The 25,057-nt window shown below is 47.9% G+C and overlaps 1 protein-coding gene across 2 annotated transcripts; it reads left to right on the top strand.

Annotated features, from left to right (window-relative positions):
* The first annotated feature begins 1,672 nt into the window (after window positions 1-1,672).
* SINHCAF (SIN3-HDAC complex associated factor) lies at window positions 1,673-24,725 on the top strand. 2 transcript variants are annotated; one of them, XM_084505667.1, is made up of 6 exons: window positions 1,673-1,909; window positions 17,131-17,278; window positions 19,076-19,175; window positions 20,123-20,249; window positions 21,378-21,528; window positions 22,347-24,725. In XM_084505667.1, the coding sequence occupies exons 2-6, from the start codon at window positions 17,151-17,153 to the stop codon at window positions 22,507-22,509; spliced, it is 669 nt and encodes a 222-aa protein (XP_084361793.1). In that variant the 5' UTR covers window positions 1,673-1,909; window positions 17,131-17,150; the 3' UTR covers window positions 22,510-24,725. The 2 variants fall into 2 exon arrangements, with proteins under 2 accessions (XP_084361793.1, XP_084361792.1); XM_084505666.1 differs by lacking the exon at window positions 1,673-1,909 and adding an exon at window positions 8,894-9,012.
* The last annotated feature ends 332 nt before the right edge of the window (window positions 24,726-25,057 follow it).

The raw sequence follows: 25,057 nt of genomic DNA, 5'->3' as shown, positions 1-25,057 counted from the left end.
CCTGTCGAGCTGAAGTAAAACCCTTCCCATCCCATAGCAGGGCCTGCCATCTCGCTTCGAGGTGGGGTGCTCGAGCAGGCCGATGGAGGTGGCTGTGGAGTCGGTGGGGATGACTGCCTTTTCGTTTCTTTCCTGATGGATCTGCGGTGCTGCAGTGAGCGAAGCCTTTGAAATGCAAAGATAAAAGTGGATTTGAAAGCTTGCCTAGGTGCTGGGTGACTAAGCAGGAATCTTGTGTGCTTTGGCTGTTGGGGAGTCCAGGTGTGTAGCTCACCCTGAGAGCAACCATGAGCTCAGCCCGCAGCAAAGAGACGTGCAGGCTGAGCCAGAAAGGTTATTCTGCCCCCCACAGATGCCACTCTATATTTGAAATAACTAAGCCTGCACCAGAGCCTGCATGATTTCACACCTGAGCTGACCCAAGGGCATAGGAAGATGAGGAGTCCCCAGTGCAGGGAGTCTCCTGGCCCCTTTAGCTCCTTGCTTTCATTCTGCCCGCCACAGCACAAGGTCTGTTGTGAGGCAATGGATAGCATAGCCCAGATTTGTTCTCTGCTGGAAGCCCAGTGCCAAAACTCCTCAGTACAGAAAGCTCCCGCAAAGACTTTCTCTTTTAAATAGTCATTGCGTCTGCTGCCAGGGAGGGAGGTGCTGCTCTAACACCTGCTACCAGGTGGGAGGCGAGAGAGGACTGGCAGCCCTCCAGGTGTGGGCTTTTCCGTTCAGGCTTCCGTTGTTGTTCTCGGGGGTGAACTCGACTTTGTGTCATTCATTTTGAATAGGAAGCATTTATCCGCCCAAAGCCCTGAATTCTCCAACAGACAGCTAGCACCAGCCTCTCTGGTGTTGACGAGCATTAAGCCTACCTGCTTATTTAAGATGCAATTTCTGCTCTCTTTTTCGAACAGTCTTGCAGAATTTGTGTGGGCAGATAAGTATTGAGCCTATGTACTGCCATGGTTGGCAAGCTTTTGGAAGCAGATCATTCATAAAGGGTTTGGGAAAGTTAAAGGTGAGAAACCATGCTTTAAAATTTATTTTCATTGAGTCATCTAGGAGTTCATCACATCGCATGCCCCCTGTTTAAGTTACTTATTCCAAAGTATCAGAAACACAGGCACAAATATAACGGCTTGTAACCTTTGCCATCTTACAAGCAGACTGGGGCCAAAGATATTATTGTACTCCTTCAACAAATCAAGAATCACAGCTTCTGTCTTGTTTTAATGCTGGAAGACAACACTGTGTTTAATGAAAAACTTTGGTCCAAGATGTTTTTTGAACTGAATCCAGCCACATCCAGTGCTCAGAATTTGTGCTGCAGACATGAATTCCTGCAGAGCAAGCTGCTCATGGAGCTACAAGCCGTGGAGACCAGAAGCAATACCACGTAATAGTTGTCAGCTGGTTATGCTCTTTCCTATCACTTTAGCTTTCTGTTACAACCTGAGCATCCTGTGTTGATGAACAATGTGGGGTGTTAGAGCTGGCAAGTTTTATGCCCTTCTTACTAAGCTACACCTGATACAATCTAGACCAGGTGTTTTTCAGCAAGTCAGAGTAATCCCCAGCTCCTTAGCAGAGAATAACGAGCATGCTGAGCTTGCTCTGCAGCAGAACCCACCTGCACAGGTACAGCTTTCTTCCATCTTCAAAGGCTTCAAACCCTGTTGGCTTTAGCCAACGTGTGGCCATGCTGAGACACCTCACAGCCTTAGAGCAAGAGGTGGTCTCTGTGCCAGCTACAGCTCAGTGATAGGACACCAGGTGTTGTTGCTGGACACAGTGATGCAGTTCACTTCCCTGGGACAGCAGATTCTCCATTCTGCTTTAGATGCTACATTCCTATAGCTCTTTAAACCACTGTGTGGAGTGGATGCTGTAACTTGCTTGAAGAATGCTTTAGAAGGTAAGCATTTTGTTGTAAGATCGTTTTGTAGTGTGTATACTGTGCAACTGAGTAGCTTTGAGTACTATTTCTAGTTTTCTTTGATTGGTATTTCCATGGGCATTATCACTGAGAGAATAGCAGCAGTTTTGCAGGAGGTTATTTACTGATCTCAGAGAAGTTGGGTATTTCTATTTCTTTCATGTAGAGTGAACCACCTGCTTTCTTAGGACCACACACAGCATATAGGTGAGTTTTAGGTGCCCTTAAGGCCAACAGAACTGCCAGTGAAGGGAATGTGTCATGTTTCTTCAAGAGGTTTATAAATGTTTGCAACCCAACAGCTTTTACCCCACCACTTCAGGCCAACCACCTATTAAATGGAAAATGAATAACTCCTACTATCATAATGGTTGCTCTGTAAAAGGCTCACTTACACTGGGGCTTGCCTGAGTGCATGTACCTGTTGGAGGGGAGCCTGTGCCTTTCTCTGTGTGTTTTAAAGCATTACGAATACTTGCAGTGGGAAGTGGTGACAGTGGTGGATTATATAAGCCTCGCGGGGAGGTGTGCTGCTGCAGAGCAGAGGCCAGCCAGCACGAGGACACGTCAGAACATCTCAGGCAAAAGGCTGTGGAGGCATTGCTGAGCCCCGAGGTGGGGTGGGCGTAAAACCATCACGGGAGTGCCACAGCTGTAAGGGAAAGGGCAGAGAGAGCCTGGGGGCACGGGATTGGGAGGGGACTGTCATGGCACAGAGGTCACAAAGCAGCATGGCATTTACCAGAGCTGTACAGGACCCTGTTAAGGACAGAGGGACCTACGCAGAGGCGTTGAAGGAAAGCGGACTGTGGCACTGAGCTATTTCAGAGTCTGTCCCCAAGACGCTGAGTCTCTGTCACGCTGTGCCAGGTCACACCCAGCATCCTGGTCTGTTTGGGGACAGATAGAAAGGTGCCACTGATTTCATCTGGCCTCTAGAGTTTAGCAGTTGGTGTTTGTCCCCCCTAAAAGCCTGCCAGCACACCCTCCAAATGTTGTTTCCAGTGCCCCAGCCAGCATCTACGTGCTGACTCAGGGTAAGGAGCACGCTGGGAGCCCCTTTGCCACAGCTTATAAAAGAGGCTTTAAAGGGCTGCTGCTGCCTTCAAGAATGGCACACACAAACCCCCTCCTGTTTTGCAGGCCTCCTATGAATGGCTACTTATTCTGATTTACAGCAGGATGTGTTTTATAGGGGGTTAAACTTGGCCCAAACATTCAAGCAAGAAGCATGTGCGCACTTCTCCACACACACAAGGGGGAAAGGCCTGAGCCTCGCCGCACGCCTCTACATGCCGGGCACCCACATAGCCCTGCACCTGAGGGCTCCGTGCCTAAGTGTCTTGGGCCTCTCTGGAAATAATTTGAGGATCCAGGAGCAGAGGAAACACCAGGCTGGTCAGAGCTGAAATCCTGGGGCTGTCTGGGACCATGGCTGGTGCTGGATGCCATGGAGGAAGGGGTCTGAAGCCTAGTAATCGGCCTACACAGGAGGGTCTTAACCCTTTCTCAAACTTCTGTTTTGATTACATGGATTGAATCAGATGTCCATGGTTTCCCAATAGCTGCTCAACTCTGACTCTAAATACGTGGCTTTGGCATTCCCAGAGCAAACAAGGACCGGTTTAAGATGTCACTCATAGCCAGCCATCCCACCTCCATCCCACAGGCAGTGCAAACCAACCAGTAACCATTGCTCTTGGTTTTGAAGCCTTGCATTAGGACTGGTTCAGTCACTGCTAAGGGCAGTTGTCCTGACAAGAAGAGTCACTTAGGTCAGCCATGGACAGAGATTTGTTTTGACAGCATGCTGAAAATAACACCTCACAAACCACACTGCTAGCTGGCCTTAGAAAGGCCAGTTTTTGGAGTGTCTCTGACTGGCCATGCTGTAAATAGCAATCCCTTTGTTTAGCTGTTTTTTGAAATGTGTCCGTGCCTGAAGGGCGATGCCATCCCGGGGCACCTCCTGCAGGTTGCTCTCGTTCAGCTTCTCCAGGAGCCCCTGGGGGCTCGTGAAAGGGGCAGGGATGTAGTTGGGGTGCCACCACTCCAGTAACCCTATGGGCGCTCACCAGCCTTCCCTGTGAGCCCAGGTGCCCCCCACATCCCGCACTGCAGCTTGGCTGGGACCCCAACCTGACCAAACGAGCTCAGTCCCATGGGATTGTCCCTTCCCATGGCACGTCATCAGCCTTAGCCCTTCCCAAACAACCCCAGTCACCCAGTCCATGTGAGAAAGAGCGCAGCTCAGATGGGAGGCCTCATACATCTTCCACAGAGAGGTAGATAAGCTGCAGAACACCACCTCTGCCTTCACAGGGTCAGTACCCCATTGCATCCCTTCTCTCCCATGCCCATGCAGTACTGGTGCTAGCTTCCTTGCTGGTCTCTGCACCACAGGATCAGTGAAGACAGAGGAATTTTCCCACTGGCCCTGAGATGTCTGTCAGATCACCCCATGCCTACGGAGCACACAGTTCATGCTGCGTACAAGCTCTGATGTGCCCTGGAGGCAACATCTGGGTCCCTGGGCTTCTTGGCATGCTGTAATTTGCAATATGAGCAGAGAGTCAGCCTTGTGGGAAGTCGCTAAGGTTAGATGCGTGTCTGGGTTTGTTTATTTAAGTCTTTCATCTCTCTAACCCCTGACCACAAACACCCATTATGGCACCCAACTTTTGGACATTTCTGTGAACAACATCAAATTTGCCCATCCTTCTTCTGCCCTTCCCTTCTCTACATGGGTTTGTGAGTGAAGGCTTTCTCTTGGAAAGTCTTTCACCTTTCCTTATCTTTTCATTTTCTCAGTGGCACGCCTCTGTCCTGCAGAGGGGGGTGGCTCTTACATTCTTCTCACTGCCTCCTCCTTTGATGCTGCTTTCTCCCCGCCTGTCCTTTTTCTCTGTCTGCCCTTGGCTTGGCTTTTAGAGGATGTTAAATGTCAAATTTGGTTGATTTGTTGCAGACCAATTAGCTGATTCAATCCAATTAAGCTATCTGAAGTTATCTGTGTAATGTGGTGGCTTTGTTAGCCAGCTCCATTCCCTTTTACCCTTACGAAAATTTTTGCCTCCAGCTCCTCCTTCCAGATTTCAGTGGTAGATTTCCACTTGGTTCTTGGCTGCTTGTTCAAAGCTCATGATCAGGGCTTCGGCTTCTGCAGATTTCCTTCAGGGACCATCTCCTCCCGCCCTCCTCCTTTCCCTGGTTAGCCCAGGCTGCCCACAGTTCTTCCTCCTCTCCAGGTGACTTGTAAGCACTCTATTATCTTTGGCAGCTTGGCAATAAGGCCAGCGAGGTGCTAGCTCCTCATGAGACTAGTCAACAGTAGCTGAGCTTGGTGAGGTTTGTATCACTATCCTCTGCCTTGCTTTGGCTGGTTAAAAACTCTGCCCACAGAGAAATGTTTTCCCTACAGTTCTGTGGCTCCCTGCAGCCAAACTCTGCCACATCCTCGACATGCCTTTTTGCTTCCCTGACTATCTCTGTGCTATGTTGATCTCATTCTTCAGCTAGCTCCTCCTTGATCCGGAAACAGGTTTTTTGTTGGTGGTGGTGATAGTGGTGGTTCTTCTCTTGAAAAATAATTTTATGGACCTTTGTTCTGTCTGCTGGTACTGTAGTCCAAAAGCAGGGTCACTGGGAACAGACCTGTAGGCTAGGAAGGCTCCACAGAGACCCTTGGTGGTGGGTGAAGACTTTTACCTGGAAAGATACAGCCTCAGGTTGCTTGTGGTTATTTAGCAGAGATCAGGGTAAGAGTTTGGAGCATCTACACCTGTAAGAAAATCCCAAATTCTGTCCCCTAAGTGATCCCACTTGAGACCAGGCCTACACATTACTCTCCAAAGCAGTTCACAACTTTCTTGCCCCTAAAGCTTACTCCAAAGTTGTCCACGTGAAATCTGGAACTTCTCCCCATGCTGCTGGGAAAGACAGGCCTCTCAATTCAGAGCAAAGAGCTCTGCTGGGTTTCCAAATGTTAGTCTCCGTTTTCAGAAGTGCCTCAAATGACAGAATAAGGGGGCATAACTTTCTTGACAGGAAACAGCCTGGCAGGCGGACAGGGCTGATCTGCTTAATGGCATCTTCAAATCGCCTTATGATAAATCCTCATAGAATGGTCTTATTGGCTTTAGCAGGGATGAAAGAAAGCACTGCAAAGAAATGAGGGGCTCTTGTGAAGCTGCACGAAAGGTTTTTAAACAGTAATAGAAAAGGATCTTTTTTATTTTGCTATAGAATTTGAGCAATCCTTAAGAATTTAAGAGAATTATGTTCCTCTGAAGGAATTTGAAATGTCAATTAAAAACTCATCGGAGAGGTTATTATTCTCTGTTAAACCCTGACGGCTTCCTTCCTTAGGCTGGGATATAAGTGCTCTGCCTTGTTCCTAGGCGAGAACCAGTTCGGGGTGCTGGTCTTACTGATCCATGCAGCACTGGTGATCCACTGGGCACTTCACCCTGGTGCTGGGAACATCGTGTCACCTACTTTTGTCATCATCAAACTTTGCTGTCACTGTTCATTTGGAGCCATCTGTCATTTGGCCTCAACCGGGGCATAGAGAGGGACCATATTTCTTTATTAATGCATTTGCTTTAAACTATCAGTCCTGTGAGCATTTATGCTTTCAGAAAGTTCATTTGCTGTTACTCACATGGACAACCAGTGCAAGTGGGTGCTGATCTGTGGATGATAGCTCCCTCTTAAATTTTACTCTGTGGCAAAATCTTAATTAGAATTGTATGTCAATCAACACTTTTTTTTTTTTTCCCCCCTGAAAGAACTTCTGGTATTTTTTTTAAATCCCTTGGCCAGGCATTTAGCCAATGAAGCAAGTTTTCAAATGACTTAAGTTGTAAAAAGTGTTTTGTAGTGAAATCTCAAAGCAGGAGCAGCTGCCTGGGTTTGGTTTTGACAGCTGTTCTTCACCTACCAACAAGCAGCCTATTTGTGTTTGTTTATTCATTAATACTGAAAAATAACACAATGGGATCAGATGTCTCAGCTGACTAATGTCCTACTTTTCCTCTGCATTAGTGCCTGTGTCTCAGCACTCATAATATATGTATGTTTTCTATATAAAAAGCCCTTGTGGTTAGCTTTTTTATTACATCACTGACATATTTCACCTTCCCAGCTGAAATAATTAAGACCCCGTCCAGGAAAGGTACAAGCTTAACTGGAGTACAGCCACAGTCCCATTAGTTTTCTAAAGACCACGTGCGTCCTTAAAGGTAAATATTTCTAAGAGTTCTCCTGGATGAGAGCAACTCCTCTGTCTAAAGCTCATATTCCAGGTCACCTGTGATCTCTATGATCCCATATTCCTCTTTTACCAAGGTGCTTTATTTTTTACAACAGCAGCACCGCTAAGAGCCTTGCCAAATGAGGCTTTACCTGTAGTGCTGGCACCCTTAAGAAACAGAAGCATGCACTGTTTCAGGTGGCTGCACTTCCCTTAAATTAAACTCCTAAGGCTGGCTCCAGTGTGGGGCTATTTTTGATCCCCAGCTCTCTATGTGGTGCAGTCAGACAAAGCGTCCCGCTGATGCTGTGGGGAGCGCAAGTGGCTGGCTGGAGGGACAGGGGCTAGAGGAACCCTGGAGAAAGCTCATTAGCTATAGAAGTGCCTTTTATTTACTGGTAGATGGCTGCCAGCCAAAACTGAGATCTCAAATCACTGCCAAGTTATAGGGTAGCCCCCGCAATGTCATCAGTGAAGGCTTCAAGGAAACCGGAGACGTTCCAGAAATGAAAGTTTTGGACCATGCTCTTCTTTACGTATCGCTCTTTGGACTTCAGCGGCTAGAAATGGTTTTCCTTTGAGAGGGCAGGGATGGCCAAGCTGTTCACAGGCCAGGGCAGGCTGCTGTTTGGAAACCGAAATCCTCCACGGGTTACAGCATCAGCTGTTCTTGTTATTGCGAGTTACAAGCCTGTGAGTTGCACTGTGCTGTGGGGTCTGTGCCAGCATAAAGCTGGCAAATAAATACCTGACCAGGCTCCCTGACCCTGGCTTGGAGGCAATTAAAGCCTCCTGGGGGCCAGCAGGGTAAAGGCACGTAGCCATCCGTGGGGACCACGGGATCGGTTTGGTTCAGATGCAGCACGTTGCTCCTTGAAAACGCCATCTCGTTCCCATGTGGAGATTTAAATGCTGTACTAGGCGGCACTGGGCTGGAAGGAATGTCACAGAGGGGTCTCCGGAAGCGTAGAGAAGGGAAACAAAATGGGAAAACGCTGTAAAAGTCTGAGAGAATCACTCCCTCAACTCAAAAAAAGAAAGGCAGATAAAAGCAGACACCTTACACGCAAAGGAAAGTTGCTGAAAGAGCTGGTAGAGTTCCCTCGGCTAGTTAAAACCAGTAGGAACGCTATCTGCGTACTCTGGGAGCCCGTTCAGCACCAGCCACGCTTGTGCCCCGCAGGCTGAATGAAAGCTCGGGTTTGGCTGCGTCTGGAGGGGAGCACAGGTAACGAAGCAGGCGGAGGGGGATGGTTTGAAAGCACGCAGAAGCACAGCACGCCAAGCAGGGACCCCGCTCCTGCCCTGCGCTGCCCTAAAGGGACCCCGGCTCCAGCCCCCGCGCCCCTGCCCCGGCTCCCGGCGCGCCGGCGGGAAAGCGGCCGGGGAGGCCCCGCCCCCGCGGCGGGAGGCAGGTGCGGGCCGGCCCCTCGCGCGTGAGGTCACCGCTGGCGTCACAATGGGCACCGCCTCCCCCCAGCCCCCCCCTCCTCCGTAGGCTTCCCGCGCGGCCTTTCTGCCTTAAAAGGACAATGGGGCGCGCGGCGCGTGCAGGGCTCGATTGAGGAGAATGGGGCCGTGGGAACGGCGCGTGCGCAGAGCGGCGGGAGGGGAGGGGCGGGGCGGGGAGGGAAGGGCGGGACGGGGATGGGAGGGGCGGGCGCGGGAAAGGAGGGGAGGGGGCGCGGGGGCGAGCGCGGCCGCCCGGGCTGGCAGGCGGGGCGGGAGGCAGGGCAGGGCAGAGCAGGCAGCACCGCACGGCAAGGCAAGGCACAGCACAACACAGCGCAGCGCAGCACGCTGCCCCTCCGCCAGCACGCTTGGAGCGGTGAGTGCCTTCTCCTCCCCTTCTTTTTCCCTTCTTCTCCCCTTCTTTCCTCTCTCTCTGCTCAGTGCGGAGCAGAAAGTGCAGCGGCTTGGGGCTGGGGGCTCGCCCCTTCCCCGTGCGCGTTCCCATTGCTGCTTGGCGCTGCTGCCACTGCCTGGTCTCCCCGGGGCGGCGTGACACGCGTGGCTGCCGTGCGCCCTGCCCTGCGCTGCCTCCCCTCGCCCCCCGAGTTGCGGAGGAGCCGCTCCGGGGCCGCCCCTCCGCAGCCCCGGCCGGGGGGACCCGCGGCTCCTTCCCCCTCGCTCAGCCCCGCAGCGGGACCGCGTGGAGGGGCTGCGGGCGCCCTGCCCGAGCCGTGCCCCTTTCCCCAGCCCGGAGCGCGGCGGCTGGCGCAGGTGCGGCCCCGCAGCGCACACCTGTAGCGCCCGGGCAGGGATCCTGGGGGGCGATGCGAAGCCGCAGGGGTCCGGGCAGCCGCTGCTGCACGTGGGGCCGGGGCCTGCCCGGCCATGGCGGCGGCGGCGGGGGGAAGCGGCGGCCGGCCCCGGGGTGGCCGGCAGCGGGGAGCCGGGGCTCGGCAGGGAGCCCTTGTAGGGCACGGCGGCGAGCCTGGCTTTGGGGTGGGGGGGAACAAAGGGCTGGCGTGTGCCGCGGCCCCGCACCGCCCCGGGGCGATGCGCGGGGGGAGCCCAAACTTTGCGCCACGCGGTGCCGAGCGGCGAGCGGCAGGGCGGGCTGTTTGGTTGGGTTTTAAAATAATTTTGGCTAACTCCGTGCGGCCCGACGCCCCGCCGGGGGGTGGCTGTGGGGGTGGCGGGGTGGGGGCTCTTTGTTCCCGGCCCTAACGGGCCGGGGCGCGGCGCTGCCCCCGCGCCACGCGGTGCCGGGCGGGAAGCTGCCGGGACGCGGCTCCTCGGGGCCGGCCTCGGCTCCCTTCCCCCTGCACCCAAAGGGCTGCAAGGGACCTGCCGGACCTGCCGGCGGCTCGGTCCCGGCGAGCGAGGGCCGATCCTGCCGCCCCCGGCCCTCCCAAGCGGCTCCCACCGGCGGCAGCGGCCGCCCCGCAGGCAGCCGGGCCCCGCCGGGGCTTGCTGCTCCTCCCCGCTCGCTGCCAGTCCTCGGGACCCGAATCGCTTCGCTAATTATTATAATTGCCACCAAGTTTTTGGAGCTGCGCCCTGCTGCCGCTGGAGCGCGGCTCCAGCTCAGGATGCTGCCACCGGGCTCCTGTCGCCGTCCCCATGTGCTTGCTGTGGGGGAGAAGTGTCCGCAGCCAGCCCTGAGGAGCTTTCTGTCTGCTGACAGTCACCGAGACGGCTCCGTGCACGCTTGAGCAGGCGAAGTAGTAGCGTGGTGCTTCCCCGGCAAAACCCCTCCGCTGCCATGTGCTTCCTTCCCAAGGTGGGACTGCTCCGGCAGCCGGGCACGTGCTGTGGAAACCCCCGTCTCCCCCGCCTGCACGTGGCCGGGCTTGCTGTGCAGTTCGGTTTTCGTAGAGGAGAAAAAAAATAAGATTACAAGAACCCCATAGCGCAGGGGCAGGTGCTGGGCTGGCTGTCTTCCCGCTGACACCAGCGGACGCGGCTGCTTTGGCACTCGAGTGAGTTGCAGCTTTGCAGAGATGTGCAGCCCATGGCAGTGAATCAGTGAGGAGCGAGTCCTGGGGCGTGCAGACACACCGGAGGTAGGTGGGATTGAGTTCAGAGCCTCTAGGAGAAATTCCTCCTCGCTTCTCTCCCAGCCAGAGGATCCTCAGAGAGGAGCTAACTGCATGCGTTCAGTCCTCCCTTTCGAAAGGAAACACCTCTGGCTGCTTGGGAGAAGGGAATGCTGAGAGCTGATAAATTCAGCTAGCTTAAAAATGACCAAACAGCGTTAGAACTGCGCTGGTTTGTTGCCTTGCCCCTGCTGAACAGCTCTTTCTGTGTCACCCAACTGGCTGCTTTGCATTCGCTCTCAGCACTTGGTGGCTTGTACCAGCGCTTTCACAGTGGGATGAGGGACGTGCACGGTCCCGCTTCACAGCCAACTTCTGCTTCAGACTTGCACCTCTTGTGGCACTTGCTTCTTAGCAGAAAGAAGAAGCCAGGGAGTCGGGCCTGGAGACTGAGTGGTTAGGCAGAATGCAGGGGCGGGACTCCATTTCGTGAGTCAGGCTCGTGAATTTCTGTAGCATGTGCTCGGTCCAAAGTCCGAGTGAAATGACCACTACTGTTACTTAAAGACATGGAAACGAGTCCTTCTTAGTGAAGTCACTTCAGCTATTTTGCCAAATAACTACCGCTTCCATTGCAGCCCCATCAGGTACATTACTACCTCTCTCTACATGAAATAATAAAATATCTTTTCGGTGTCTTGTGATCTCACGTGTCCATGATGCTTTTTCAGCAGCAGGTGGTTGCAGACAGCATGGTACCAGCTGCAGTGGCTGTGCTCAGATAAGCATCACAGACTGAACTCCCGGCAGCTTGCTTGAGAACATCTCAGGTTTTCCTTGCAGGGCTCCTGATTGGGCCGAGCGAGGTTTTAGTTATGCAACAGGAGTTTCAGAGGGGAAGTCCTCTTTCAAGGTGGAATGTCTGCAGGTGGGACAGGTTTGGGATTTCTTTTCTTCCCTATGCAAATCTTACTGATTACTGTTTTCATGCTTTGGCCTATCCCTTCTGGAGCACTAACCGCATAGAAGTTTGCAGGAACGCCCAAGTGGCTTAGCCTTTAGCTTTTCTCCTTTGTCTGAAGGGGTTAGGTTCTTATTTCTCACTGAAGATGATTAGAGCTGGAGGCTCCCTTGCAGCTTGACAACTGTAGATTTCACTCAGGACAGCTTGTGGCCCAGACAGAAAGTGGTCTGGTCTTAAGGGAAGGAAACTTTCCCTTCTGACTTTGCTGCATAGTCTGGTAGCTGCTGCTGGCTGCATCTGGTATGTGAAGATTTCACTGCAGCACTGAGTGCACAACAGTAGCTGCAGACAACTAGCAAAACAGTTAGCTTACTTATTTTGGCAGAGGAAAGATTCCTGAAGATGTAGTTTGACCTTTTACTGTTCTCACTCAGCTCATCGAGCGAAAACCTCCCTGGGATGCTATTTCATTCTGATGTGCTTGGACTGTAGCAGTGGCCAAACACAACTTTCCTCCAAATAAAGTTGTTTTGGGAGAAGAGAAAGGGATCATGAGGAATGTGCAGTACATGAAATTGTACAGTTGTGGTTGCTGGAAGGTAGTCACTGAGCTGTAAGGACAGGTGTCAACTGAAAGAAGTCTGATCATTGAAGTTACACTTTCAAATTCTATCAGCTTGACCCCTTCCTTGGAACAGTCTTTCTTTATGCATGTTAAAATATGTTTCTGTGATCCAATTTTAACTCTATTACAAAGTTTCTTTTTGGACCATGTAAACTGAGGGGGAGGTATGTTTATACTGAGTCCCTGATACAGCTCCTCTGCTGATGTACAGTGCTCTGTCCTACAGGTGATTTCTGGTGGAGGGATTGCAGTTTCTTTCAGCAGAGGGACAGGCCTGGGAGTTCATGAGCTAGACAGGCAGCTCTACTTCTGGCTCTCTAGACAGCTCTAGAAGCACTGTGTGCATGTGTCTGGGTATGTGAACTTGCAAGTGTAAGAGCCAGAACACTTACAGTCTTTCTGTATTTCAAGGTATTTATTCCCATTTAAAATAATAATAAAAAACTTTGGCTGTGTTTCTTGTTTCTAATTAAATGCTACAGCGATGAGCATTGTGAAATTGTCCTGACCAGAACTGTCTGCGTTGCTGTATGTAGACTAGATGCTAGTTTTCTGTAGTTCAACTTCAGGGAGGCTGTGCCAAGGCTGTTATGTACACGGAAGAGGGAAATGAAATTAATTGCAGGTGTTTTTTTCTGACAGTACACTGGAAGGTTGCAGGAAAAAGAGAAAGATCCAGGCCAGAGTGAGGAGATGGGAAGAGAGCGAGGCATTGAGTAGCAGGATTGGCATCCCTTTGCTCTCCTGTAACCTGGGGGAATGTTTCTCTTTCAGCTTCGCAAGAAGCAGGTGAACATGTGCCTTCTGACCGGCCTGATAATTGTGTTACAAAGGGAGATGTGCCTGCCCTCCAGGAACTCCTTCCTTTTCTATTACAAGATTTATCGTTCTTCTTGGGCAAATCATAAAGAATAGAGAAGGAATCTGGAAAGGCAAACGAAAGTGGCTCGGCTCTTCTTAATAATCGGAAGAGTTCAGAAGTTCTTCCCTAACTTGAAAACTTAATGAGCATCTGAAGCAATACCTTTTAATTTAGATCATCAAATTAAATTTTGCAAAGAAAACTTGAGTCCTGATTTCTAGTCCTGACAGGCAACGAAAGCATGAAACAATTCTCACACACATATGATACGTGCTGCCTTGTAGCAGCTTTTCACAAATGCATTAAGCAGGGTGTGTTTTTTTCTTCCTCACCTACTCTGCTGTTCTCTGCTTGACTCAGAGTTCTCCACTTTTCCAAAAGTGAGAGGGCAGAAGTATGGAGAGAACTTGTTGTTTCCATTCAAGTTGCTAAAGCAGTTGTTTAAAGCAGGACTTGGGGCATCAGCAGCTTCTCCTTTTACAGGTAGACCAGGGAAGAGGAGCCCTTTCTCCCTGACTTAAGGGAATAGTGCTCCCTACATGTACATAAATCTCCATTTCTGCAGAATGACAAACATGCTTCGCTAGGACTTGGTTTGTTTTTCTTTTTTTTTTTTTTGCTTGTAATTGGTCCCTTTAACTTCTGTGCAGCTGTTGATTTAAAAGGCTTCATATATTTAAAATAACTTGCTTAAATTTGGCAAGACTATCTTGTGCAATGCTTTTAACTTCTGTGGAGCTGCATTCCTACCCACCAGCTTTTTATCTGCCCCAAATTTTCCATGGTTAAGCTTCCACAGCTCAGATTCAGGCGTTGCAGTGGTAGGCAAGCTATGCTGTGTTACAGCAGCTGGCAGATCTAACTCCCTAGTTTTAATTTGAGATCTAAATTGCAAATCTTTCAGGTGAAACCTTTGAAATGTCCCAGTCACATGTACTTCTAACTATGCTGAAGTCTATAGAAAAGTAGTGCCAGCTTGAGCACTAGACACAATTATGGTTTAGAATGGAAGCTGAGACTGCTTTAAGTTCAGCAGCACCTCTAGACTCAAATGCAGTCTGCATTAGTTATTAAACTTTCCAGAATATTTAGTGTATAATGGTCAAATGGCAACTGTTCAGGGTTAAATGTGCAACTGGATGGACGCCTTCCATTTATAACTGCACTTCGATGCAGTTGTCAGAGAAATCTGTTTTACTTGTGGTTTTGCTACTAACTTTTCCCCATTCAGGCATGATATATGGTAATACCGTTGCTGACCATTCATCAAGTGGGAAACAGATGGCACTAGTTTCCCTTCTATTGAAAGATCGTGTTGAAAGGCTGCTCCTGTGAGAATGGCAGCAACGATGCAAAACAAAATATTTTCAGAGTGTGCGTGTCTGATGCCAGTCTTTGCCAGAACATTAATTGTAAAATACGCGTCTTACTCTGCTGTGGTATAAATAGCAGCTGGTGACAGAGATCCTCTCATTGGTGTCCACGTTTCTGCTAGAAACTGGGTTAAAAATTTAATCAAATTGTTGAGCTCAATTTTACGTCTTGCCCTGTAGCAGCCAAGGTGTTCTTGCTGCTTAAGTTTTGTAGCTCTGAACATCATGCCCGCAGTCAGTCCTTGGGTTTTTAAAGAAGAGCAGCAGACCACAGACTAAGGTAGTCAAGCAATCTAAAATCGCTGGTAGCTGGAAACTCCCAGATGAGCACACTGTTGGATCTCAAGAGGCTTGTTAAACACAGTATCCGCAAGATACACTCCCCTTTGAAGGGGTACTCTGGATGCTAAGAAACAAAATGCATATTCTAGGTGTACGCCTAGACACTCCTTTGTTTATTTGTCTTGACAGTCCGGGGATATGAACCTGATTCAGCGGAGCATTCATAATAAGTGCTCCTGAAAACATCCAAGCAGAGTAGTGTCTAACCTTCCCTCAGCAAACTCATTCAGCATGCCTCTAGCCTGACACCTTCTTTGGCTTACTGCAGCTGCTCCTGGCCTCCAGGCCACTGCTGTGCTAATAGAGGCAGCAGCAAGTAGGAAGCCTGGCAGCATTTGGGGTGATGCTGCTGGAGATGGGTGCAAGTGAGCCTTGGGAGAACCTGGCTCTAGGTGAGCTTGTGCTGTGAATGGGCACAAAGAAGAAGAGTATAAGTACTTCAAATCTGTGGCAAAAAGGAAAGGGAAGGCTTGTCCCCTCTTCCACCTGTCTCTTAAGCCTGGAGGATCTCTTCAGCATTCAGCTCGTGTGAGCCCCTTGCCTTCAACACGCTTTGCACAAGTTGTCTGGGAGTGACTCCTGTCTTTATATGTGTTTGTGCAGCAGTAATTGCAAGGAGACAACCTCAGTGGGACCCAGCGGTATTGTGTTATGAGATGTAAACACGTACGCTTTCAGCTAAGTCGGGGTTCCTTGTCGTAGTGGATTTTGTGTGAGACTATTGACCAGTAGTACTAGATAAAACATTGAATTTTGTTTTTCTTTGGAGCCTGGGAACCTCGGGTGTTTGTCTTGCAGTGCCACCGTGTTCTGATTTTCTCCTGCGGGGCAGGGGTGTTGCTGGGAGTAATTCCACCTCCGTGCAGAGGACTGTGTCCAGGCCTGGGTGGTTTATTAACTGGTGCTGCGATCCTGTAAAAATGCGGAGGAACTCTTTCCCCATGCGTAACCTCTGTCAGCAATGTAAGCGTAACACTAGGCATGGTTGTTCTGTGAAAGTGAGTTTTCAACGTCAGCTGGCCCTGCTTTTCAGATTTTTGTGTTGCTGTAACAATGAGGCAAGTCTGAGTGCTGCAGACTGGAGATTTTGGGTTAATTTTCTCCATCTCTGTCCCTCCCTTGCCTTTCTGCAGGTGAAGATGTGGGGGCGGACCCTTGTGCACATGCATTCACCAGTAAGACAAGTTTGTTTTACTGGGGCATGGCAGAGGTGGCTCAGTTGATGTCTGTGATAGGGAGAGGTTGGGATTTTTGTTAGCTTCTACGAGACTTGACTGTTTTGTTAGGGGAAGGGGGAAAGCTGTGTGCTATTTGCATGGCTCCATCTTCCAGTGTTTAAAAGCAGAAGTTCTCAGCTTCCTGTCACCAGTGGGCTGTCTGAAGCACCCGCTTCACTCAGTTTTGCTTGTCAGAGTGCTTTGGGAGCTCTGTGCCACTCAGTTCTGTTTCCTGAAACACTTTAGGAGCTCCGTGCTGCCTTCAAACTGGGCCTGAAGGGAGTCTGCACCCGGGGCAACTGGGCCTGAGGAGCAATGGTGGCAGGGAGTGAGGAGCAATGGTGGCAGGGAGGCCTCTCCTCACCCTGGCAGCAGGGTGCCCTTCATGGAGGGCATGTGGAGCCGGGAGGCAGCCAGGCCGCTTGCCTGTGCCTGGCTGTGGAGAAGCACTGCTGGGTGCCATGCTCCAGCTCCAGACACAGCTGCTGCGGGCGAGGTGGGACTCCACCCTGCCGCTTCCAGAGCGGCTTTTCAGGTATGTCTGCCCCACAGCCTAGAGGTATGGCTGCAGCTCGTTTGAAGCAACTCCTCCTCACTTTCAGCAAGGCTTGGCAGGCAGGCGGGGGCTCCAGCGGAGGTGATGACAGCCCCATTGCTGTGACACCCGGGGTTCAGCCGCTGCTGTGCACCCAGGGGCCTGGGCAGGTTGGCACGGCTCAGCCTGCTGCCCGCTGTGCCGCAGGTACGGGTACGGCTTCCCTGAGCCACGCCGGCTGCATTCATGCCTCTGGGTTGTGCTGTTGTAGAGGTGCCCTTGGAGGAGAATTGCGTAGTCGGTGCCCTTGTCGTGAGTCCTGGCTGGGTAGTGCTTGATATTCCAGCTGTTGTTCACATTCAGGAAATAAAGTGTATTTAGGTCCATCTGCTGTTCTGAGGCAATGCACGAGAGCAGTCGCGTAATCTGTTGGTTTCCCATCCCAAATTACAGCCTAATGTTGTTTTGCCCGGTGAATTGTGCAGGTTTTTCTCTCAGTATCTAGAATTGATATGTAACAGCAGTTCCTGTTTGTTTCCACAGGCTACAGCTGGGAGGAAAAGATGTTTGGCTTTCATAAACCGAAGATGTATCGGAGTATAGAGGGCTGCTGTATTTGCAGAGCTAAATCTTCCAGTTCCCGTTTCACTGACAGTAAACGCTACGAAAAGGATTTTCAGAACTGTTTTGGGTAAGATTCTTCCTCTAGTCACCACTGCAGCCAGTCAGGGTGTTGGTCTCCAAGCAGTCTCTGACGCGCAGTAGATGACAGCAGTGACAGGTCTGGCTGATGCCTCCTCCCTTGCAGCATGTGCAGTGATCTAGTCATCTTCCTTAAGTCCCTGCACAAGGCAGAAGGCAGCACAGATCCGTGGAGGTTTTCACTCATTCTGGAGACTTGAGCATGTTAGACAAAACTTGTACCTTGTTTCAGGGATTGGTGCTGTTGTTCAAATAGTGCCTATTGATATGTTATTAAAACTCCTAATTGAAAACTCCTTCTGATGAGAAGTAAGCATCAACTAACCAACTTTCCAGCTAGGTGAAGTTGCACATAATGATGCTTGAAAGCACTGATAAGCAAAACTGTAAATATCAGTGATTTCTTATATGAGCTGCTGTGATCTCTCTAACTTTTTCAAACATTGGTGTTTCGTCTAAATCTGTGTCACTGAATTGTCAACAAGGCAAATTCTTCTGTGATAGCTTGTAATTATTTTTTTACTTTGTTTATTTTGAAATTTTTGTGGGGCAATAAAAAAAAAATCTGCTGTTTATGTGGTAGTTTTCCATGAAGTTTTTCTCCCAGGAAGAATGTCTGTTGTTGACATTTTCTACTTTTCTCCTTCCGGTCTTGTTGGATTAACTCATCAAAATCTTAGGCCAAAGTGGAACTTAAGTACATCATATTTTAAAAAAAGAAAAAAGTGTATCACGATTGCTGCTCCTGTCTTCAGTGTTTAGCTTTACGTGTGTAAACCTTTGCATCCTTGAGTCTTCAGCTCCTTTCTTGTTTTCTCTTTTCCCTACAACCTCTTTCTAGAAACACTTCTTTCACACAGTTTTATAGTGCTTTGCACACAGTTTTATAGTGCTTTGTATTGACCATGGGTTTTTGTTCATAAATCTGATGCTGACAGTTTTCGTTGTCATATTTCTTAGCTGCCGTCCTTGGCAGTGGAAAGACTGTGTGAAGGTCCATTGCATTTTTTTTTTTATAAACCACAATAAAGAAGCTTACAATATACCGGGACTTTTGGTCTTGTGCTATCTGAAATATGTTTGCCAAGGTAAAAATGCAGTCTTAACACTGAGCAAATAAGGGCTTATCTGAGCCTGCCCCATTCATCTACAAATGCTTCAAAGTCCTCTAATTTAAATGGCTGGAAAACTTTGCCATGTATCCCCTTTATATTTCTTCTGCAGGTTAGCTGTAGAGATGATTTCTGAAGAAAGCTTGTTAGAAGAGAGCAAGTATTGCTGTTCCAGAGACTACTGTTTCTGAAACATTATCCTACACGTATGCAGCAGTGTGTTAGATGTATTTGTTACTCATCCTTGAAAGCTCTGTGAGAAAGCTAAGAGCTGAATAAGCTTTTGTCAGACCTGAGTTCTGTTCCCCAATGTACATTCAAGGAATATAATTATTCTCCCTCCCTCTCCAATCAAATCAATCCAACCACTGAAGCTGTTGTTTAAAACAAAACAAAAAAAATAGAAGTTAATGGGGCTGGGTTTTAGCACCCCTCTGGAAGCAGATTACAATGCATTTTCTTTCTATATGGAAGTATGTTTTCTGAAAGGGAGACCTGGTCTTCAGGTGGAAAGGTTGAGCCCCCAGATTAACTGTCATGCCTGAAAAACAGAACTTGAGAACTCTTTCTTATGCTTTTTGCTCTGTTATCAAACGATTATCTTTATTGTTAACTGTTACCAAGTAACTTTTGTGTTTGTGTTTTTGTTTTTTTTTTTTTTTTTTTTTTGCCAGGCTCCACGAGGCCCGCTCAGGAGATATTTGCAATGCATGTGTGCTTTTGGTGAAAAGGTGGAAAAAATTGCCAGCAGGATCCAAAAAAAACTGGAATCATGTTAGTTGACTATCTATTTCTGCTCTACTCCAAAGCTAACTTGACTTCTGCCTTAGTCCTTCCTGGGGGTGGGAAGGTGGGGGAGTGGGGCGCTGGCAAGGTTTGGGGGATTGCTGTTTCACCCACACTCTCTGCCCAACCTCAGCATCTCTAAAACCTGACTGGGGTATTTCCTGTTACATGATTTTTGTATGTCTTTGGTTAGCATATGTGCAAATTGCAATTGTGTAAGCCCTGGATGGAGCCACAGACTAACCTACCTTGTAATTCCTTGTTTTCACAAGCTCATAACTTTGTCCAGAAGTCTCTTATGACACTCAAAACGTTTCAGAATTGGCCTCTGTCCAAAACTGGTCTCTCTTTTTTCTTTTAATAGTTTGAACAAGCAAGGTGACTTGCTCAAGCAACACATAAATCAATGTGGTTTAGTCAGATAATTAAAGACTAATATCTCACAGCTATTCCTACTCATATATTCTGTTTTGATACATCTAATTTGGTTTGGGCCTAGGGCTGAGAAGATGATCGGAATTCTTTGTGTATGTTATAATATTTATTCAGGAAGCCTTGGTGATAATGGCAGCCAGAGCTATGGTTATTACTAGCGTTAGCTTTTTATTCAGAAGTTAAATTTATGATTTAAAAACAAAAAAATCCAGGGCAAAGCTGGCAGTCGCTCTTTTAACTGAATCTCTGTTGGCTTAAACAACCATTGCCTACTAAACCGAATCTGCCAAAATAGGAAGAAGGAATAAGTTGAACTGAATGTGCTCTTTAAACTGTTTTTGCCTTCTTATCCTATAGATGCATGTCTTAGAAACCAGATACAAGTGAAACATGAGAGTGTCAGTGCACAAAATTGCCCCAGTTTAACTAAACTGTTTCTGATCACCTTCAGCGTCTGGGCCTGGTGCAGAAGTATTATGTGTGTGTTTTCTGTCTTATAGGTCGTAGATGCTAGGGCTGGACCCAGTCTGAAAACAACACTGAAACCAAAGAAAATGAAAACTCTCTCTGGAAGCAGGATAAAGAGCAATCAAATCAGCAAGCTGCAAAAGGAATTCAAGCGGCACAGTAAGTAAATCCAAACAGATTTGGATAATAAAGCTGAGGCCTCCCCTAAAATAGCTTCCTGTGAACTGGCCAAGCTGAGTCGCTTTCTAGATTCAGTTATGCTCTCACATTTAGGTGCTCTCTGTTTCCATGAACTCTCAATCTCTGTGTGCCTGGAGAGAGGGGGAAGTGAAGTGGGGGAGAGCTTGTGTGTGGGGTGGGTGCCTGACAGAGCTGGGTTGTGTTGGGTGGCAAGGGGAGCTTAGAGGCAGTGGGAAGCAGGGAGCTCGGCTGGGAGGTGTAGCTTACATCCCATGCCTATACACCGCATTTCCAGGAAAAACTTTGCTCTCACTATTAAACTTTGGCTGTCTTCAGCTCTCCCCAAGAGAGGCTGATCTGCTGATACCACCCACTATCAGTCTTTTTCTTCCATGTAGGCTTTAAACCTAGGCATTCTATTTAGCCTACATTTCCTCCCACCTATAAATTCTTGCCATGTTTCCTCTGTACAGTTTCCTCACACCTTCCTCTGCCAGTCTTGGTGATTTCTTTCCACTAGCACTTAGGCTCTTCAAATAGATCTGAATTCCTAGCTTCCTAACAAAGCCATCTGCCAGTAATGCTCTAAATATGTCTGTAACTTAGCTTTTTTCCTCTAAAGCAAGCATTCCACCTTCTTAACTGTTGCTGCATTGGTCTTCTCTGTTTTGATTATCCTACCTGACCTGAAGGAAGAGTTCTCTTTAATAGAGGCCCAGGCCCAAAGATCTTGTATCTCCTTATGCAATGCAATGAGAATTAACTACATCACTCTAGGTGCAAGGGGAGTGGGTGGCGGGAGGGAAGCTAGGGTAGTAGCCCTTTATTTAGGTGTGCATCTGTATACCAAAACTCCATAGCTCATAGTCTTGATCCAGCTAGAACTTAACACTACCTAATCCATTGCACTAATGGGAAGAGCTTTGCAGAACTTTAACAGAAAGGGGAAGAAAGGATCTTGAAATGGGCAGGGGCAAGTGGGAGAAGTGTCAATGACAAAAGCCTTTCTCTCTGGTCCCAATCTGTATGTTAACTTTCAAAAGTGAGGGAAGGGATAAGTTTCTGAGTGCATGTTCTGATTGTTGCATTTATTCCCCCTTGCTACAGACTCTGATGCCCACAGCACCACTTCAAGTGCCTCCCCAGCTCAGTCACCCTGCTACAGTAACCAGTCTGATGAGGGCTCTGACATGGAGATGAGTGCTGGGTCCAGCAGAACACCAGTTTTCTCCTTTCTAGATCTCACGTACTGGAAAAGGTAAAATGCAACAGAACGTGTACTTTGTGCAGACAGCAATTTGTTTCACATTCAGTGCTCGAGTCTGCTTCCTTGCAGAGTGCTGCTGCTGACCTTGTTTCAGTGGTATCGTTGAAGTCACTGAGTGTTACAGAATGTGTGTCTTTTATTGGAAATGAATGCTGTGTGTTCATGGCATTTTTTCCTATCTCCCCCCCAGTTCCCTAAATACTAATAAGCTTGCTGGAGAAATGTTTTTCCGTTTCTGGGAGTAACAGATAAAATTGCTGATTTTAGTTATCTTGTCTTAAAACTCTGTAGATGAGATGTTATTACATACATAGGTGCTCTTAGCAAATCCTGACCTGTGATGGTAGTTAGAAAATTGGGAGGAAAACCACAAGGGTTTCTGGGAGCTGACAGGTTTATCTTTTATTGCTTGTTGTGACACGCTAATCCCTTGTTTAGCTAATTGCTGTATTGAAATTGTTGTGACTTTGCTGCCTCCTCTCAAATAGTGTTTGTAAGTGCATTCTCGTCAAGGTTAGTTCAGATAGCTGTGTGTCTGAAATTTCTCTGGGAAGTGAAGCGGGAGACTTAGTTTTGTTCCAGGCATGGTTTATTGTTTTTGTTTTCTTCCCCAAAGTGGTGTTGTGGATTTAGACACAGACTTGTTTTTTCCTTTCTGAGCAGCCTTGTCCCTTCTATCGTAGCCAAACAATGCTGGAGGCTCAAAGTAGTTTCTTGAGCCAAACTGATTTTTTTTTCTTGCATTTCTGTAACTTCTCTATGTTCTAAACATATAAATGATCTGCATCTCTCCTTTCTGTTTCTTCCAGGCAAAAGGTCTGCTGTGGAATTATTTACAAAGGGCGTTTTGGGGAAGTCCTCATAGACACTCATCTCTTCAAACCTTGCTGTAGCAATAAAAAGTCTGTCACTGAGAAGCCAGAACAAGAAGGACCACAATCACCAGCAATCTCCACCCAAGAGGAGTGGTGACTTCTTCGGAGAGCTGGGGAAGGTTATACAGACCCTCTTATTCTCTGGAAAAAATACTAGAAAAGTGATTGTTCACATTGGACACCTGCTATGCTGCCAAAAGACTATTCCCTAGAACTGTTTTGGGTTTTACTGCTACAATTCCGCAAACTCTGAAGCCAGTTTGTATCCTTTCAGAAAGACTGTACATAATATTTAAGATGCTATGGAACACTTAGCAAAGCTGAATGCTGCTGCAAGGTTGTCCCTCTAATCCTCCCCCCCCCCCCGCCCCCTTGACAAATGAACCTGAGGATGGGGTTTTGTATATTAAAGTATATGTAGTTCATCTTTCTGTACTGAAAGAAGCAGTGGTTGTAAGGCATTTGTTTAAGGTTGGTTGGTAACCTCCCTTGAATTCCGAAGAAAATATTTCATTCTTAGACATGTATGAGTCAATAAGATAAACTAATGCATAGAGATGTTATAAGTCACCTCTCTAGTTATATAAATATATATTTTTAAAGGTGTGGAGATCTCACCCTGTACTACTGACATTGTAACAGAGACAAATATTTCCTCCCTCCTACATGACACAGACTGTTAGCTGCAGACATCTCTGCTGTAAGTGACAGTTATCTGAGAAAGCCTCCCAGCACAAGATCCTTTCAGGAAGGGGTAGGAGTGCTCCCTTCCGTAGCTCAGGAGGAAGATTTGCCTAAGAATCGAACACGGTGAAATGGGAGGCTGTTTTTGTTTTAACCTAGCAGCAAGACAGTCGACTTCATGCAGTAACTGACTGGTAATTAGAGGTGGACCAAGAGAACAACCCGATGCCCAAGTTAGGTATAGGTGATGGCCAAGACCGAATAACTGCTTTCTGTAGGCTCAGCGCAGCTGAAATGTGACCACAAACCAGACTTCTTGCTGGTTTCAGACCTGACACAGAACCAAGCCCCTTGCTAAGCTAAAGTCAGGCTCTGGTTCAGGGACACAATTGGATTCCAGCCTGGGGCTTGGATTCACAATGCCTGTTTCGGAGCTTTTCCCCTGCAGCACTTTGTTGTTGTTAAGTGACCAGCAGATCGAGGCTTTTATGAATACTGGACTTATGCAAATATGAAGACTTCTGTTAGGAATGGTGCTGTGCTGAATAGAGGCAGCTGTTTGCATACGTGATCAAAAGATAATATTTTCTAATATTTTCTACCCAGATTCTCAGTTAAAGTTTTGTGCAAACCGTTGCAACGCTCCTTCAAACTCCACTTTGCCTTTAGGGTGAAAGCAGCTTCCTTGGAAGAGTGTGCTGCAGTTGTAGCTCCCAGTTGATTCATGTTCCTTTTATGAAGGTTTAAGTTGTTTAACTTGGGAATTATGCTTTTTTTTGTTTGTTTGTTGGGGGGGAGGGAGGGATGGGATTTTCTTGTTATTATTCTCTTGGGATATTCTGCAATGGACTGCTACAAGCTTTCCTTTTTCTGTGAGTCATCAGCATAATACTTTGGTGGGTAGGGCTTAGGACTGGATTTCCATGTAATCTCACTTCCTGAAATGGGAATGGTTAGCAAGTGAAAATATAGTTAGGGAAAGATATGCAGGTTTTAAGAGGAGCCTCCACCCTCAAAACTGCTTTATTTTTTTTTATTTTTCTGCATTCTCTTGGATAGGCCAACCTCTGGGGAGAACATCAGAGGAAGGCTTTAACTTATCACAGCCTTACAGCTTTCAGCTTTCATTGATTTTACTTTGTTTTTCCTAAACTCTGAGATTCTGCAGGGAGGACAAAGCTAAGTACCTTGCTTTCATCTGCAACCAAATAAATGGATTCTTGCTTGTATAACTGCTTAACTAGGTTGGTCATGTCTCATAAGGGCTTAAGCAAGAGTCCTAGCTATTTCTGCAGACACCTGCTTCTATTGGAGTTTGTGTTTTCAGCATCAGTAATTCTGTACACCTAAGGCTGCAGTATTGGTGGTAGGATGTGCTCTGAAATGGATCATCTCTTCTGTATTTATTTATTTATTGCTAGATTTCAACCGCCAACTGCTTCCCCTACTCCCTCCCACCTCTTCCATTCCCAGTAGTAATGCAAAATGAACTGTATGTAGTCATGCACTTTGTATTAATGTATTAGAAATCTATGGAACCTGTTTTGTACTTTTATACTGTTCAGACACTTGTAATCCAGACTTTTTTACTAGGGTAATAAATAAATCTAGAGTTATTTAGAAAATAAACATCTGTTTCAGCTGTCCATTTAATAAGGCTTAGTGTTTGAACCAGCTCATGCAATCTGTGTTCCTGTTTGAACAAGACTTCAAGACTTTATTTTTTGGAGGAGGAGGATGGAAGCAAAATAATTCTCTTCTTTGAAAAACAAGTTCTTTGCTATTTAATTTGGGAAGAGGAGCAGAGCAAGGGGAGGATACAGTGCTTATTGTGGCAGACAACAGTCTCAGGGCAGAATTCTCCAGCTTTCCCTTGGCGCTGCGTGTGTAATGGCCATTCCTTTACTGGAATGGGTGGTGCTGAAATTTGGTATTCCTGGGGCGTTTGATGTCTGATAGCT

Source organism: Aythya ferina, assembly GCF_964211825.1.
Source record: "Aythya ferina genome assembly, chromosome: 1".
In the NCBI taxonomy this organism is placed as follows: domain Eukaryota; kingdom Metazoa; phylum Chordata; class Aves; order Anseriformes; family Anatidae; genus Aythya; species Aythya ferina.
Note: the sequence above shows the minus strand (reverse complement) of the source record. Positions and strands in the feature narration are given on the sequence as shown.

What these genes read in the sequence shown, in the direction of transcription:
- SINHCAF (XM_084505667.1), top strand. Translation starts at nt 17,151, where the DNA reads ATGTTTGGCTTTCATAAACCGAAGATGTATCGGAGTATAGAGGGCTGC. An exon ending in GATTTTCAGAACTGTTTTGG is followed by an intron (nt 17,279 to 19,075) that starts GTAAGATTCTTC and finishes TTTTTTTGCCAG; the next exon opens with GCTCCACGAGGCCCGCTCAG. An exon ending in AAAGGAATTCAAGCGGCACA is followed by an intron (nt 20,250 to 21,377) that starts GTAAGTAAATCC and finishes CCCTTGCTACAG; the next exon opens with ACTCTGATGCCCACAGCACC.